The sequence below is a fragment of the Malurus melanocephalus genome, unplaced genomic scaffold (genome assembly GCF_030028575.1).
Source record: "Malurus melanocephalus ecotype Western Australia unplaced genomic scaffold, MMel_1.1 scaffold_11, whole genome shotgun sequence".
Lineage (NCBI taxonomy): Eukaryota > Metazoa > Chordata > Aves > Passeriformes > Maluridae > Malurus > Malurus melanocephalus.
Genome location: NW_026623243.1, coordinates 2,894,942 through 2,911,229, shown reverse-complemented (window position 1 = coordinate 2,911,229; position 16,288 = coordinate 2,894,942). Strand labels below are relative to the sequence as shown.

The following is a 16,288-nucleotide window of genomic DNA, read 5'->3' as shown; positions in this document are numbered from 1 at the left end:
AAATCCAAATGTAACTGATGGAGTTTGAATTTGGCCTCATGCTGCTTTGGAAAAAGACTTATTAAATCAATATCCGTATTTTAAAAGAAGACATTACAGTGCACAAGTKTATGGCCACAGATAGTATGCTTGCTCCATGTCTGATCTAAGAAAGTGTGAGACATCTTACTCTCCCACAGACTGTAATGTGACTTGGAACTTTGTCTGAAATGAGTCCTATCTCCATTAAGTGATGCTATTACGAGCCAGAGCTTGGCAGATTGTTTCTCTGTTAGTAGCATCACTTAGCATTTTCCCCCGTAATTATGTGCTTATTCTGGACATTTCCTTACAGATTTTTCTTCAATGGCAGAAGGTTTTCTTCAATGGCAGAAGCTTTTCTTAAGTAAATGAAGACCAAATGTTATCCTTTTATTTGGGAAAAGTCAAGTATTACCTTTTCAACCACATGAGCTGCTTACAGAAGTGCAATAAGAGAGCAGAGGACTAAGCAAGCTGTTGCGGAAACGAATCTGCAGACACCCGTTGCCCTGCCACTACTGCCCTGCACCAGCGTCCTGTGGGCGATATTTGGAACAGAGATCACACAATTCCTTCMGAACACGAGTTTTTCCTTCAGGCGTTCAAAGTATTTACCTGTCCTTTTCCTTGGTAGGTCTATTAGAACAAACGGTGAGTTGTTTCATACTTTTTTACACTGTAACAGCGCAGACCAAGCWGCTAGAGCGCACAAATGCCACCCCYAGGGATGCTGGCTGCTCACTCCGSTCTCCRGGCAYCGGTGCCTCATGGCAGCGCTGCGCATCGCGGGTGTGCGCGGCGGTCAGCGCGGGCCTTTCTCCCCGCCGGGACAAAGACGGCGCCGGTTCCTGCCGCGCGCTCCGCCCGGCGGGTCGGTCCTGCGGCGGGGCTGTGCCTCAGCCCGCCCGGGGCTCGTCCCGCGTCCCGCCACAGCCCCGCGGGCCCGGCCGCCCCCAGCCCATCCCGTCCATCCCGTCCCGTCCCGCGGCCGCCGCCCGGCACCTGTGCGGCCGGGCCGGGGAGCGGCGAGCGCGGCGCCTGCGCACTGGGCGGGCGCTCGCCGCCAGGACCGCAGTCACTTCCTGCCCCCGTGCCCATCCGGCTCCGGGGTCAGCGGCCGCCGCTCTGGCGGGACAGGGGCGAATAAAGTTTAATTCGGGGAAGGAGAAGCCGCGCGTCCTCTCCAGGTAGGGCCGGCCCGCGGCACCCTCCCTCCCGTCGCGCCCGCCCCGTCCCGGCGTCGGCGCTCGCTGTCACCTGCGGCCGTGCGCCCCTCCCGCTCGGGCTGCGCGTGGCGGGCGCGCCCCGCTCCGGCTCCGGCTCCGGCTGTGGCTCCGGCAGCGCCGCGGGAGCGCCCGGCCCGGCCACGGGCGCGCTGCAGCCCCGGGCTGTCGGGGACGCGGCTTTCCCCGCTCCCCGAGGGAGCCCAGGCACACCGTCCCGTCGGGGGGCTGCGCGACGAGGCTGCGAGGTGGGGACGGTGCGCGGCGGGGCCGCCGTCGAAGGGGGCGCGGGGCGGCGCGGCCGGGCCGGGCTCCGTGGGGAGGGCGGCGGCGGGGGCTCTGCCCGGCGGCCCAGGCGCAGGTGGCGGCGGGGCGACAGCGGGGCCGTGCTCGCTCCGGCCGTTGCAGAGGGCGTCGTGAGACCTGCAGAAAACAATGGGAACTTTCTCCTGCGCCAGGGGTGCCGCTGCCTCCGGCCTGCCCGGCCGTGCCGCCGTAGGAAATGGGTGTGCGGGGTTGACGCGCTCCTTAGCCGGTTGTGCTTCGGCGGTGACAGCTAATTTGCTTATTTTAGCAGAAACGAGCTGCTGGATGTAGAAGGAAAGTAGGTCGTGCGCACGGAAAATGCCTCTAAGGGACAAGTGTTGTCAGACTGACCACCATCACCATGGATGCTGTGAAGCAGGTACAGTGGTGTGTGATACGCTTTTTGCATCTCTCCTTCAATAAAAGCTTGTAGAAACTGCTGTGAGGGTTGCGATTGTATATCATTGGTGTCAGGTCTAAGTATAAAAAGTTTCTGAATTTTGTTTGGAAATGCTTTTTTTGTATCCTTGAACTGTCCCTTTAAAGTAATTTCCGGAAGAGAATTTTTTAGTTCCTGCAGGATGTTGAATAATCCTCAGGCCACYACATAGGCATTGTATTCAGTGAGCAGAGGAAGGCAAGAAGTTGTATAGAACTGCCCTTTTTTTGTTTCCAAAAAGTGCAGTATTAGGAGGCATTTTTGTAAAATGATGTTCGTGGCAATCATTTGCATTTGTTATTTATACTTTTATTCTGTGTCTTCTCTGGTGAACTCTGATGAAGTTGAAGTTCTTTTTTTCAGAGGAGAAAAACCCCACCAAGTCCTAGAACAACTCTTTACATTCTATGGCTGAGTGATGTGAAAGATGCCATCAGTGAAACCTGTAATGAATTCTCTAAAGGTTCAGTCAACCTGCTAAATGCTTTTGAAATTTTTTTGCCTCCTCTTACAATTGTTACTTTTAAAGGCAATTTTGTTCCTTTTTGTCTTGTTAATGGCGTTTATTTGGGTGCTTTCACTTCTGTTTTTGAAAGAAAGGTGTTATTTGGGTGATTTCTCTTTTGTTTTGAGGAGAAAGGTATCAGTTTGGGGAATTAGCAGATGAATGTGTGAGCATGGTGACTTCCATTATGCTCCTTTAATGAAATGTAATTTGACAGTAGGTACTATTCAGTTTATATAAACATTTCCTTGTGTTGTTGATGGAATGRTTTTGAGTTGTTTGAAAAAAATGAAAGTACTTTCCTTGCCCGACAAGTGAACAGTGATATGTTAGGTCTGCTTCACCTATGYTACTCTTCTTGATGTCAGTAGGTGTTGTACCTGCATATTAGAGGCTGTATACAAACCAAAATTTTTTTTTTTTGGTAGTGTAGGGAGTAGGCTCTTAAAATACAATATGTCATTGTGTTAGAGATCCCCAAATGATTAGCTGATTTGTCATGGTTGTTACATATTTGTATATATAATAGTATATTATGGGGCCAGCATAGTTGGGTGGAGTGTWCAATCTGTTGTCCTTTTTTACTGTGCTTTTCTTTCTGATGCTATGTTAAGCTAGAATTTATTTATAACCTTTTATCTTTTAGCTCAACTTCCCTGTCAACTTTTTTTTAGTCTTTTTGCACTTAATATCTCTAAATATATTGTTTTATACTATGCCTCTACTGGCCTTTATAAAAAATAAATTTCTTAGAGATGCTCAGTACTTCATTTAGAAATGAAAACCTTTAAATGGGGTTAAAATCAAACCAAATGGATAAGGTGGGAGACAGATTATGAAGTAGGAGGCTAACTGTTTAGTCAATAAGAAATGTAAAAGAAGACCTAACTAATGATTTTGCAAACACATGCTTCAATAAATGCTCTTATTCCTGTAAATTTGGGATTGCCTCTAGCAAAGCTTGATTGCCATATCAATATACATCAATGGAATGCTATCCATTTTTATATGCATAAATACTGCATGTTGGAATGAATAAAAATCCTGAATAATATATGTTTTAGTTTCAATAGCTTTTGCAAACAATATGATGTGGAATGAAACATCAGAAATAAAGTATTCCCTCAGCAGTATACTTGACCCTGAAGAGTTTATTGAATGTAATTTTCTTGATTAAAAATACTATTACAGGTTTTTTTTGTGTATACTGTGTAGTTATGCTTGTGCTTTTTTTCTGATCATTGCTACTTTAAATTTGGGTTCAGTGTTTAGGTGCATACTGGCAACGTTGAAGTCATAYAGTATGCTGTGAAGTATTTGGTAATCCTGGTAATACAGTATTTGGTAATGCTTTTTTGTACATCTGGTTTGATTTTAAAGTTGGGAGTCAAGTAGTTTGTTCTGGAGAATTACTTTGATCGATGGACATTTGTAGTGAGTTAATTTGGTTTTATATAAGTTTCTGTGTTTGTTACATGTAGCTTTGAATACACCTTTTTTTTTAATGACAGCAAGTTATCAGAAGGTAGCATGGCTGGAAAATTCCGTATTCAGAAAATTCAGACTGTTTTTTGATTCWATATGGATGAAAATTTTTGAGTAAGGCTACTTTCACTGTAGTCCTGGCTGTTCTTTTTAGCTGGCTTACTATATATGTGGAAAATTCCTAACTTGTAGAAATCACCTGARTGTTTTCTAATGGCTTATTATCCTTTTATTTATTTCAGTGCATCTGTTGGAACCTGGTGATCCTCCATTATTGCAGCAGCCTCTGCAGACATCAAAATCTGGTATTCAACAAATCATTGAGTGTTTTCGATCAGGTATGAAACCATGCCTGACTCTTACGAAATTCATTACCTTGTTAAAAGACTTACATTTATTCAATATATTAAAATAACCAGCACCTGACTTTATATATATTTGCAAAATACATGTAGATTTTTTTGAATTAGATGTTCCTTTTAATAAGAGTTTTCATAGAAAGTAATGAAGATACAGATCCTGCTGTACAGTTGTCTTTCAAAAACAGCATCACACTATGTGTGATGAGGTGACAGACAATTGTATTTCAGCTTGAGGAATGTCTTGCTGTTGTTCCACAGGTGTTTATTATTATTTATTCATGGTCCAGTTTAATTATATTTTTGCTTGTTTGATTAGTTTTGATTTATTAAATTCTAAGAAAAATCAAGTTAGATAAATCAGCTGAGTTTGGTTAATTGGTGCTCTTATTTGGAGTGGGTAAGTATTCATCATTTAGTAATCTGGCTAATTTTAGGCATTACATTCATTATTTTCGTGAGATGAGAAATGGAGTAAATTTGAAGTGTAAAAAAATGACTGCAGCTGGAATGCATCAGCAATGCTAGATCTAACTGTCTTTGTATACAGTGTATAATGGTCTGGAAATCAGGCTTATTTTATCACACTCTCGTACGTTTTAATAGAGAACTTTCTCATTTAAATTGTATAGATAGTCCTTTTATTAGGCTGAAAGTATACCTATGTTTCTGCTCTCTTCCGTAAGTGTGATGATCTTGGACTTGGGTCAAATGTAGTAACATTAGTAGTAACATTTCTTGACCTGTAGTAACGTTTCTTGACCTGTTAGTTATTCTCTTTGCTTTCTTTTATGCTTTAGTTTTTTGTCTTAATAGGAGCCATTTCTATGTCAAATGGCTGCATATGTCTTGTTTTCTTAGCACTGTTGGATAATCCTAAAGAAAAAACACTACCGTCTTTAAATGCTCAAGGTGCTTATTTTTTCTTGTTGGGCAATTGTATTTCAACAATCAAATACTGTAGTAAGAACTCTTTCCTAACATTAGGTGTTAATTTTTGTTGAAAATCACTGCATTTGCTCTGTAGACTGTAATGTGACTAATCGTTTAGGGTTTTTTTTTTCATTCTTGTGTTCATAGGGAAACTTGGAGTATGTATCATAAACTTACAGTGCAAATGAAGTAGCATTCATAAAAGATAAAATGCTGTTATAATAATTAATGGTCTAGAGTGTTTCCACTTTCATGGAATGAGATGAATTAAGATGAACAGAAAACCTTCCTTAAGTGTAATATTTTTTTTATTACAGGAACGAAACAACTTAAACATATCTTGTTAAAAGATGTGGAYACCATTTTTGAGTGTAAATTGTGTCGGAGTCTCTTCAGAGGATTACCAAATTTAATTACTCATAAAAAGTTTTATTGTCCTCCCAGTCTTCAGATGGATGATAGTAAGTCTTATTTGAAATATTTAATAAACTATGTGAAATTGAAAAACTTCTAATTTACAAACACATCTGAAACAAAAATGCAAAAAAAAAGAGGTGGAAATAAATTCCTGTAGTAACATATGTAGATCACTTTTATGTTATTGAAGAGGCTACAGCACTGACTTTATATGAATTAATAACTGAGACCCATGCCAATACCATAATTAGATAGCTAGTTTATACATCTGGCCTTCTAATTAAAAGTCACTCTTAACACTTCCTAGTCCTTCTTCCATTTTTTCTTCCTATGTGTCCTTCCTTGCTGTGAAAGATACCAAAAGTATGTCAAAGGACTGGGAAATTATTCTCACAGAAAACAGTGGCTCTAACAGGGTATTTCAATTTTGGGCCATCATAGCTCTGATAGACTTCAGCTAATCCTGTGAAGTGACCTGGGTTAATATCCTTAATATTCTCCTGTACTGAGGAAGTCCTTATAGTGCTTTTGTCGTGGATGCAGTCTTTTGTTCTTAATCAGTATGAAACACAGACTAAAAGTTCACCCTTTTCTTYAGGGATCTGTGCTTGAATACTGCTTTTTCCCCTGCTTTACTTCACCTTATGCTGCTTTAACATATTCTATGCAATCATGCCTATCCCAACATCTTTGTTATAGAAAATAAACTTACTTATTAAAAGAAGTAACTTAAATGATGAAGAAAAAATCAAGAAYTATTTTTATGGAAGAATAAATTTATTGAAATCTCATTCCAGTGATGATTTTCGGTTGATCTGAGTAAGATTGATTAATTTGGAAATGTGTCAGCTTTTGTAAAGCTTTCTAATTATCTTGATCTCTTTACTAGATCAGCRTAGTTGCAGTGAGGATTTTTCTTTCCTGATTAATGCCTTCCTGTCTCAATATTTCAAAAGTTAAAAACAAACAGAGATATACATTGGTTCTTTTTGCACATGATGTCAGCTAGGAGAAGGTGAAAAGGAACTGTTACTGGCCAAGAAAGCTTGAATGAGCTTGCTTGGCTGGTAAGATAGTCACAGCTTCTCTGTGAAAAGGARTGACTTGTAGTTTCAAAGCAAGGTTGGAAGTGCATCTGACGTAGATGCAATAGTTTCTAAGCAAAGTAAAATTACCCTGAGGAAAGACTTCATATCCAGCTCCTGACATTCTAACCTTCATTTAACTTTCCAATTAACTTTCATGTTATATAAAATAACATACAAGTAACATACAAATAAAATAACTTCCACTGTTGACTATGAGAAGTCCAAATAAAGGGAATAATACTACATTCTCTGAATAAAACTGTGTAAATATTTGTGCTGTATGTAAAATTGAGAATAGTTATTGAACTAAGTGGAAGCTTTTTTCAATAAATAAAAGGTAGTGAACAAGAGGCAGGAATAGAAATTCAGCACCCCATGGTGAAAAATTCTAAAGACTATTCCCGAGTTACTTTTTTGACATGCATTCAGTATAGTCTCAAAGTAGTCTTAAAAGATGTTATAAAATAGGAAGGACTATTTACTCTTGGTAAAAACTATATTGAAAGGCCCATTTGAAACTGACTGCAAAAGCTGTTAAAAATTCAGTGTTTAAAAATGGGTTTAGAGCAACAAAACAGCATATTTCTTGTACTGATACTTTTCATGTATTGCTTGGTGTGTGGAAGGATTAACTCTAATTAAGTTGGGTTTTTACTTAGCTGTTACCAGGACTCGCATCTTTAAAATTATCCACAATAATTTGAAGTGTGTCATCTCCATGCCTCACCCTTTTGCTGTAGGATCCTGGCCTCATAGTTGTGCCAGTGCAGATGCATTGAGTATCACACTGGGAACTAGACCACTGAACTAATTTGTCATTTAGAGAATAATACTGAGGCATCTAAAATACTATCTACTTATATCTTCATTGAATGCTCAGGTTACACAGATGTTTCATTCTTTGGTAAGGATTGTTCAGAATTCATAGAGRAGAGCTAATTCCAGAATTAGGTTCCTTTATTGAGAGTCCCTGTGTCCCACAGTAGGAAAATTGGTTTCTAATGATACTTCAGGCTTAGTTGCACACCTGCTCAGTCAAATGATGTTATTTTTGCAATTGATACAGTTTTTTAAAGACCAGCTTAATTCAAGTCATACAAATTTTTAGTTCAGGTGGCTTTCACATCAGCATGCTGGGAGGATTATTTCCGATGTTGGCTTTTAATAACAAGGCCACTTGTTATGATTACTCAAAGCCTTTGAGTGTTCAGAGAGAAAAAATGCAGGATTTGTGGAAATTCTGAGACTGAATTCACAGAGTGGTTAAAAGCTACTTTGAAATTTCAATAATGGAAGATTACCAAATCATTAAAAAATACCTTTTCCTCTTTTCACAGACCTCCCAAATACAAAAGATAAGCAGAGTCAAGCCATAAATGACCTCCTTGAAGCAATCTATCCAAGGGTAGATAAGCAAGAATATGTAATTACATTGGAACCTATAGAAACGAATCAAAATGCTGTATTTCAGTATGTGTCAAGGACTGATAGCTCAGATGAGAACACAGAAAGTAGCCATACCCCTGATCAAGCTCCAGTACAGATACAGGAACCCAGCACAGAGCAACCCAAGACTGTTTCAGCCCCAGTCCCAGCTGGGGAAACTGTAGAATTACCTCCTGCTGATCCTGTTATAAACAAGGTGGTATCTACGCCTGAAGAGCAGCCACCAGAAGTAAATCCTGACTTGGACTCTCTGGATAATTCTGATTATGGCCACCAGTTGATTTGTTGCCTCTGTAGGAAAGAATTTCATTCAAGACGCAGTGTACGCCGGCACATTCGAAAAGTACACAAAAAAAAGATGGAAGAGCTAAAGAAGTACATAGAAACAAAAAAGAAACCAAACCAGTGCTCTGCAAAAGGACGAAATAAGAATGTTCTCCTAACACTAGGTAGAAGTTGTCCTGTGTGTTATAAATCATTTGCTACAAAAGCCAATGTAAGGAGGCATTTTGATGAAGTTCATAGAGGATTAAGAAGGGATTCCATTACTCCTGATATAGCTACAAAGCCTGGGCAACCTTTGTTCTTGGATACAGCTTCTGCTAAAAAATCTTTAAAGACCAGAAAACAAAAGTCGTCTTCAAAGACTGAATACAATTTAAGTGCATGCAAATGCCTTCTGTGCAAGAGAAAATATAGTTCACAAATAATGCTGAAAAGGCATATGCAAATTGTTCACAAGATAACACTTTCTGGAAAGAACTCTAAAAGAGAGAAAGGACCCAACAATACTGCCAATGGCACTGAAATAAGAGTTGAACCAGCAGATTCTGTAGAACCTTCATCCCCTTCCATTGTGCTTTCTCCACAGAATGAATTAAAGGGAACAAATCATTCAAATGAGAAAAAGAACACACCGTCAGCACAGAAAAATAAGGTTAAACAGGACCCTGAAAACCCTAAATCAACTTCTAAATCAACCACTAAATCAACCTGCAAATCAGCCTCTAAATCAACCCCTAAATCAACCAATGCATCTGCTGCAGGTGGCCAGCAGAAAACCAGAAAGCCAAAACTTTCAGCTGGCTTTGACTTCAAGCAGCTTTACTGTAAACTCTGTAAGCGCCAGTTTACTTCTAAACAGAATTTAACAAAACACATTGAATTACACACAGATGGAAATAATATTTATGTTAAATACTACAGGTGTCCACTCTGCTCTTACGAAACGCGTCGCAAGCGTGATGTGATAAGACACATAACTGTGGTTCATAAAAAGTCACCACGCTACCTTGGGAAAATAACTGCAAGTTTAGAAATAAGAGCAATAAAGAAGCCAATTGATCTTGTTCTAAATAAGGTGACAAAAAGAGGCTCTCAGAGGGATGAAACAAAACACATTGGTTCAAAACAGGATGTCGCCTCTAATTCTCCCAATAAAAAGTATGAAGGAGCTGATGTTGGCATTGAAGTAAAAGTGACAAAAAACTTTTCTCTGCACCGATGCAATAAATGTGGGAAAACATTTGCCAGAAAAGCTTTTCTAGAACATCATAAGAAAACCCACAAAGCAAATGTATCTCATTCACCTGAAGAAAGTAAAACCAAAGGCAGAAGTACAAGATCTAAAGCTGTTGTCTGGTGAGGAAAAAGAAAAAGTGTTTTGTCTTTTGTTTTTTGTTGTCTTTTTGTTCAGTTTAGTTTTGTTTAGTTTAGTTTTGTTTTGTTTTAAAAAAAACCCAACAATACCAGTGCATTTCTTTTGCTCTTGTTGATGTGTTATCGAAAACATATTTTCCCATAGATTTTATGGTTTAGTGGCTTAAATGCAAAAGTAGATGTCAAATTTGTTTCTTATATTTTGTTTTTAGCATTTTGGAAAAGAGTTAAAATCTAAATTTGTCATTGTAGGAAGATGGAATATAGATTAAACTACTGAATCAACTCTTTAAACTGTCTTAAAGCACCTGTTGTAATCAAGCTAATATACATACACTTTTTAAATAGTAATTTTTAAATTAGCAGTTATTTTTTCAGTTTGAATAATTTAACTCATTTAATTAACTTTGCTGTGACCACTTGAAGAAGTACTAAAAGTACTAAAATAAAAGGTGATAACAGAAAAATCTTTAAAAACTTACTGGGATTAGCATTTGTGAATTTTAAGTTTTATTTTAATGTGTATTGCTACATACTGTCAACAAATGTGCATAGAACAGTTTTTTTTAATGTWATTTGGTCACTTAGTTGCTTTGATTTAAAATCACAGGTTAGGTGCCTGCAAACACTTTTGAAATTATAAAATTTAGGATTTCGTTCTTTTAATGCTTATTTATATAAGCTCAGGTTTGGAGACTTACTTGTGGTCATTTATTTTTAAAAACTGTTCAAGTCTTATCAAACTTTTTGTTTTAAGCAGTTTCTATTGAAGTCTGGCCAAGAATTTTATGTACTTTGGCTTATGTGGTACTCTGGGAACTTTTTACACTTGGAGGGGTTGTATTTGTAATTATGCTGTTTTCCATAGCCTGCACGTTAAAGGTGGCCTGTTTCTAGAGGACCTTTTAAAAAAGAAAATATTTGTATCCTGTCAGTTTGTACTTCAGAATGACCAGTTGATGCCTGAAGGTTGGGCATTGTACAAAAGCRTAATGAAGAAAGACTGTAGTGATACTTGTAGGAGATTTTAACATCCTGATTCAGAATAATCTTTCAAGCATATTTGGTAAAAAGAAAACTAAGTATATGTGCCTTGTTTTATATTGCAACAATGAAATGCTATTTTCCAGGAAGTGATTTGATTTGAGTTCAGCTTTCACAGTGAATAACTACCCAGTTATGTTAAATCGTGATGTGGTGCTTTTGTGACTTTATAACAAATCCTGGCCAAATTAGACAGACCTTCAAAAATGAACTGATTTGTGCTGAATTTTAGAGGGGGAGTGATTTCTGCATTTTAAATAAGAATTAAAAATTTAGCCTTATAAATTATTTATGTTGTGAAGTTTAAAACAGAATTCTATGGGTAAACTCAAAGTATTAATTTATTCCCATTTCTCTTCAGATAGGTTCAAGTGATGTTCGGAAAGTACGAAGTTCATTTGAATGAAAAAGACTTTAGTTTGTTGTTGGAACTGCTAATTTTGATAATGGTACTATAAGGAGGAAATATTTTCATAAGCTGTTCTTTTCTTACTATATTATTAACCATTCTGACTTCTTGTGGGTCAGTGCTACTTCCCAAAACACTGAAGTAATTGAGAAAATGCACACACTTCTAAATTAGCAGTTATCACTATGCAGTTGTAGTTTGACACAGTATAGAACAAACTTTCTGAAATTAAAAAAGAGTACACCAGAGACAAGTTAATGAACAGCAGCTTTGGAAGAAGGTTTTTTTCCCTCATTTAGGAAATCATCTTCAGAAAGCTCATCATGCATACTGGTCCTCCTTGGTAGTGCTAATTGATGGACAGCTCAAACTTTGATGTGATATCCTACTTTCATAAATGTTGTGTTGTATACTGTTTTAAATTTATTACAAATGAATGTATAAGATCAAACAATGTAGTGTTTATTGGTTGAGTTTTACTAATTTTTAGTATTTGTCATAAATTCAGTTTGTTCATATTGACTAATTTCCCAGTTCTGGGACATTCTGAACTTCACTYTGCTGAAGCTGCTTCAAAGACCTCCATTTTGTTTCCATATGTGGTTCATAAAAAAAAATTTTGTAAACATCTAGGAAGTTTACTAGAATATCCACATTCCTCTATTCTTTAATTTTTTAAAAAAAGTTTATACACAAGCACTTTAATGATAGTTGCAGTTTATTTTTTCAGTTTATTTTTGAAAGATCAACACACTAATGTTAATATGAAGGTAGTGAATATTTGCTGATGTTATTATAGACAATCTGTGCACAACCCTTTATAATGTTAGCTTATTTCGTTAAATATTAATAAAAAGGGAGGACAGTTCTGGAGAAACTCAAAATATATTTTCTCTCAAAATCGTAAGTGACCACTATGGGTAGCACTTGACTTTGTGTTATTGGAAAATGTTTTAGATACCTTTTTTTAACCTTTTAATTAAGAGTATAGTAAAACAGTTGCATGCCTACCTTTATGAAGTTCTTGGCAGGTTTCATGCGTCCATGGGTTTTGTTTTGGGTTTTTTTGTTGGTTTTGTTTGTTTGTTTTTTATTTTTTTACCTTTTAGAAAAGACTTTTTAGTGATTTGTGTCAAATTGCTACARTTTGAAAGGTATTGTACATCAGAAGAAATACCATGTTTTTTATATCGGTTCACTCCCTTACTTAGGGAGGTGCCTCGTGTTCATATATACTTTTTTGTATAAAATATATCTAAATGTTGATCTCAAGATCAGGAGTAAAAATGCTTTTATGGATAGAGAATTATTTGGCCCTGTTAGTGCATTGCACTAAAAATACTGTGAATGGGAACTAAGATTGTAGCTTTGCTCAAAATGTTCTATATTGAATGTACATGCTTTTGTTTGGATAAATGTACTGTATTTGATGGAAAATAAAGCAGACTGGAAATTATTTTTAAGTGGGCATAAACAAAAGGATGTTGTGTTTGTAAACTTGGGATATCWGTCACTCCACAAATGGAAATTACACTGTTTGCATTTTGTAAAGTTTTATTTGTTGATCATTGAAGCTAGTTGTTTGTAATATTCTGTTGTAATAAATGTTTTTTTTTTAATTAAAAATTTGGCAGTTGGGGAGTGAACACTTCACACTGGTCCTCAACTCTTGCTGTATTTTTAGAAAACACTGTTGATACTAGCCTTTTGTTCCTTGTAAAGGAATCTCTTCCTTAACTGAGGAAYGCTGGATTACCTAGTTTTCCACTGGAAATAACATTGATGGCTGCTGAAGGTTCCTTGTTTTCATGATTGGATATAAAAAAGAACTGCCATAACCATTGTTTATTCTTTTGTAAAAAAAGACATTAGGCTGYTAATGTAAGTGCATTTTATGTTCCTGAGTGCCTGCAGATTAAGAATGAGAAATTAAAATGCAAGTGTAGGGATAGAATAGTTTTTCATTTCTCAATTTATTCTTGTGGTTTCTGCTGTCTGTTCTGGGTAAGTGTGTAAYCTGCATTTTGAAATATGTGAAGATGAAGTTACTCCTATTTCRAAGGTATGCTTTCTGCTTACATCACATTGGATGAGTTTTTAATTAAGATGCAGTCTCACATCATTGATGTGGCACATTGATTTGGCTTGTTTCAGTGAGACTAGCCAAAGATGAATGTAGTCTCTTTCATGAACTTCCAGAATTAAAGAGTCTTGTTAAAAGAATTTTTTATTTAGGATGAATGTGAGATATTTTACAGAAAACTTTTGGGAAGACCTAAGCATTCTGTATGCAAGTCTGTCTTGACTTTTTAAAATTATACATGTCTTCTTATGCTAAGGCTTAGAGGGGCTAGCTTTCAGGGACATGAACTCKTATTTTACCAACAGGGGAATCTCACTGATACTGCTGGCACCAGGCTTGCTAAAGTCTAATATGCTGGTGCGTGTCTCAGCTGAGCATGTCTGGTCTTCCTGTTTTTATTTTTTTAATTATTTTTGGARTGGTTTCTAGTTTTATGTTTTACTCGTCTTTGCTATCTGAAATGTTAGATTCCAGGGCTTGAAATCCTTGTAGTGCTTGGTCTCAGTTTTATAGGAGAATCAAGAAATCTGTAGCTTAGATAGTTGATGGTCATTAGTACCCTTTGTTTTTGATTGAATTCTCTTGAACTTAAATCTACTSTGTGAAGGATTTGGGCTGGTCATGTGCTTTGAAAATGAGGCCAGTTTTGAGTGGTGGTTGAAAGAACTGTGGGTAGGTATTTACCTATAATTCTCTTTTGATGAATAGTGGTATTAATAGAGCAGTTGTTAACCACAAAGGCAGACCACTGTGTTGCTTGGAGGATGAGGGGTAGAGAAGTATGGGCCATCARTGATTTATTGATGGAGAAGCTGGGGTTTGTAGTAATGGAGGGGCTTGCAAGAGGGACTGCTGGCTGGGTATAAAGGTTCTCTACTCATCGTGAAAAGGGCATCAGAGAGGAAGTGAATGATGTAGAATATGCTTTAGATTCCTGTTTTAGGGAGCTTGCTTCACAGTATTCATCAGTTACAGTCTTAAAGCAATAATTCCATAGACACAAAGTGGAATGTAATTTGAAAAGTTATGATTGTGTTCATTCGTCCCTTTGGGTATTGAGAGATACTGGTAATCTYAATAGAAGTGTTGTATACTTACTATTATTGAAATAAAATCTCAAATGAGGAAACAGTATCTTTGACTCAAGAAGATTTAGTGGCAAAGAAGACTACCTGAGCCTTTGATAACACATAGATCAAATACATTTTTCTGCAAAACAGATGAAACAGAGTATTGTTTCACTATTGCCAGGAGCAGTACTGTCGTGGTTGTTTAGAAGTCTGGATGGGTGAYGAGAATGTGCTTTTTCATCTTGCTCTAATGTTACTCTCCAAAAGTAGATTTTATGGTGGTTTTGCCTCCGTTATAGGTAGGGTTGAGGTTCTGAGTCAATAATTCACTGCATTAAATTTGTTAGCATCTGATAATACTGGTGTTTTTTGGGTTTTTTTGGGTTTTTTTTTTTGGTTTTTTGTTCGTTTTTTTTTGCTTGATTTCTTTCCTCTCTTTTTCATCTGAGGCATCTTGGATGTACCTGGTGTGTCTTCTCAGCATAAGCCTTTGCAGTGCTGGCTGGTTCAGCTCTCTTGGCTGAGCTGGATTTGCTCTTTCACATTACTTATGTGCTTTGAGCCTGGGAKTCAGCTCCTTTATTAGGGACTAAACAGTCTGCTTTGATGATGTTCCACAGCTGTTGATGTTATCTGAAAGAGTTCAGTGAGCTCCTGGCAGAGCAGTTTGGTGGTTTGCAGCAGATCTTATGTGTACATGTGCTTACATTTTTTTCACATTGTTGCTCAGATGTTTTCATCTCCAGGATGTTGTGGTTTTACAGTTCTCAGCTTGTGACTTTCTGCAGCAAACAAAGGGACTGTTTGAAGTCACTGTCTTTGGCAAGTCAGGTGGGGTGAATCTTAGACTGCAATAGATATGTGAATTGTAATCAGTTTCCTTCATAACATACATCTAMATTTTAACTGCTGCTTCTGTCTTTGAAGAAAAAACTACCTAAGAATGAACAGACCTAAAATGGACACTTGTCCTTCAAATGTGTAAAACTGCATTTTCCATCAAAAAGACATGATATTGGCAGATAGTGAGATCAGTAGTCCATCTCATATGTAGAAGTGGTAATGGCTTTACAAATTTAGTGAGACATTTCTCTGCATGGTGTCAAACTGATAGTTCAGTTTAGTAGATTGGGTGGTGGCTGGGTTCACAAGGCTTAGGGTCAGGTGTCTGTGCTGTTTCAGAGTACTTGTATACCATTAGTGTAAATGAGAAAACAAGGTGCATGACTTTGTGAACTTTCTCAGAACTGAATAGATTGTAAGTGGCTTTGGTCTTTTTTATTAAATCATTGTACATAAATATTGCCATTTGCTCTCTCAGGGAACATTTGCATACGGTACAGTGCTCTGTGCTACTTCATAATWTTTTCTGTGTGTATGTGGGACATGACAATGGATAAGGGTATGGTGCATGAGTAAGGATTATATTGCTGGTATGTGGACATGGATTTAATTTTGCATGTGTAGTACATCGGTTTAGAAAAGAAAATTGAGAGTATGTTGACGGGCTGTGTGGGGAGAATTTAAATAACGAGACTGAGATATATGCACCCATCTTTAAATGATGGGGCTGACCAGAGCCTAGAGGTGAAACTGTCCCACRTTTTGTTTCAAATGACTACAACTGCAGCCATCGAATCTGAAATAACAATTTTGTGCTATTAGAACAAAATATTAAAGTAGAGTAATAATATCTTGTATTAGAACAAAATCTGCCAGTTTAAATTAAAAAAAAAAAAAAAACAAAAAACCCAACTAATCTCCTTCTGCCCTCTTTGTATGTGGCTGTCATTCTTTCTGG

At 37.6% G+C, this 16,288-nt stretch overlaps 1 protein-coding gene across 3 annotated transcripts; it reads left to right on the top strand.

Moving 5' to 3' along the window:
- The first annotated feature begins 1,089 nt into the window (after nucleotides 1–1,089).
- On the top strand, nucleotides 1,090–14,810 carry ZNF800 (zinc finger protein 800). 3 transcript variants are annotated; one of them, XM_057378700.1, is made up of 6 exons: nucleotides 1,090–1,208; nucleotides 1,822–1,929; nucleotides 4,222–4,317; nucleotides 5,589–5,732; nucleotides 8,114–9,863; nucleotides 11,291–14,810. In XM_057378700.1, the coding sequence occupies exons 2-6, from the start codon at nucleotides 1,869–1,871 to the stop codon at nucleotides 11,298–11,300; spliced, it is 2,061 nt and encodes a 686-aa protein (XP_057234683.1). In that variant the 5' UTR covers nucleotides 1,090–1,208; nucleotides 1,822–1,868; the 3' UTR covers nucleotides 11,301–14,810. The 3 variants fall into 3 exon arrangements, with proteins under 3 accessions (XP_057234683.1, XP_057234674.1, XP_057234693.1); XM_057378691.1 differs by having other exon boundaries at nucleotides 1,819–1,929; XM_057378710.1 differs by having other exon boundaries at nucleotides 1,819–1,929; nucleotides 11,287–14,810.
- The last annotated feature ends 1,478 nt before the right edge of the window (nucleotides 14,811–16,288 follow it).